The following is a 335-nucleotide window of genomic DNA, read 5'->3' as shown; positions in this document are numbered from 1 at the left end:
GGGGGGGGGCGCGGCGGCCGCCACTACACGTTAATGACAAACTCGGGGTTAGTGTAGGAGAATCCAGCAAACTCGTTCTGGTCCAAGTTCATGATGAAGAGTTTGTCCGTGGGCGTGAGCTCCACCGGCTGCCGGGTGAACTCTTTGTCGAAGTTGGACGTGTCTCGTTTGTCTTTCTGTTAAAGGGAAAGCACAGAGTTAACGGGGGTAAAGGGGGGAGCACGCAGAGTGGTGGCAGCAGCCGGGGGGGTGCGGCCAGGAGAGCTCTGCTGTCCCCGGGGAGCTCTGCTGTCCCCGGGCACTGGAGATCTCCACGGCGGGTTCCAGAGCTGCTG

The 335-nt window shown here is 60.9% G+C and overlaps 1 protein-coding gene across 1 annotated transcript in view; it reads right to left on the bottom strand.

The window, feature by feature from the left end:
* Positions 1 to 23: 23 nt before the first annotated feature.
* Positions 24 to 335, bottom strand: part of LOC104494507 (protein kinase C beta type) — a gene marked incomplete at its 5' end in the record, with an annotated part of 28,317 nt that continues 28,005 nt past the window's right edge. The window contains one exon of the mRNA XM_010137359.1: positions 24 to 176. Within this exon, the coding sequence (XP_010135661.1) occupies positions 24 to 176 (153 nt within the window). The remainder of the gene's footprint in view (positions 177 to 335) is intronic.

The sequence above is a fragment of the Buceros rhinoceros genome, unplaced genomic scaffold, assembly GCF_000710305.1.
Source record: "Buceros rhinoceros silvestris isolate BGI_N320 unplaced genomic scaffold, ASM71030v1 scaffold15260, whole genome shotgun sequence".
Taxonomy (NCBI): Eukaryota; Metazoa; Chordata; class Aves; order Bucerotiformes; family Bucerotidae; genus Buceros; species Buceros rhinoceros.
Note: the sequence above shows the minus strand (reverse complement) of the source record. Positions and strands in the feature narration are given on the sequence as shown.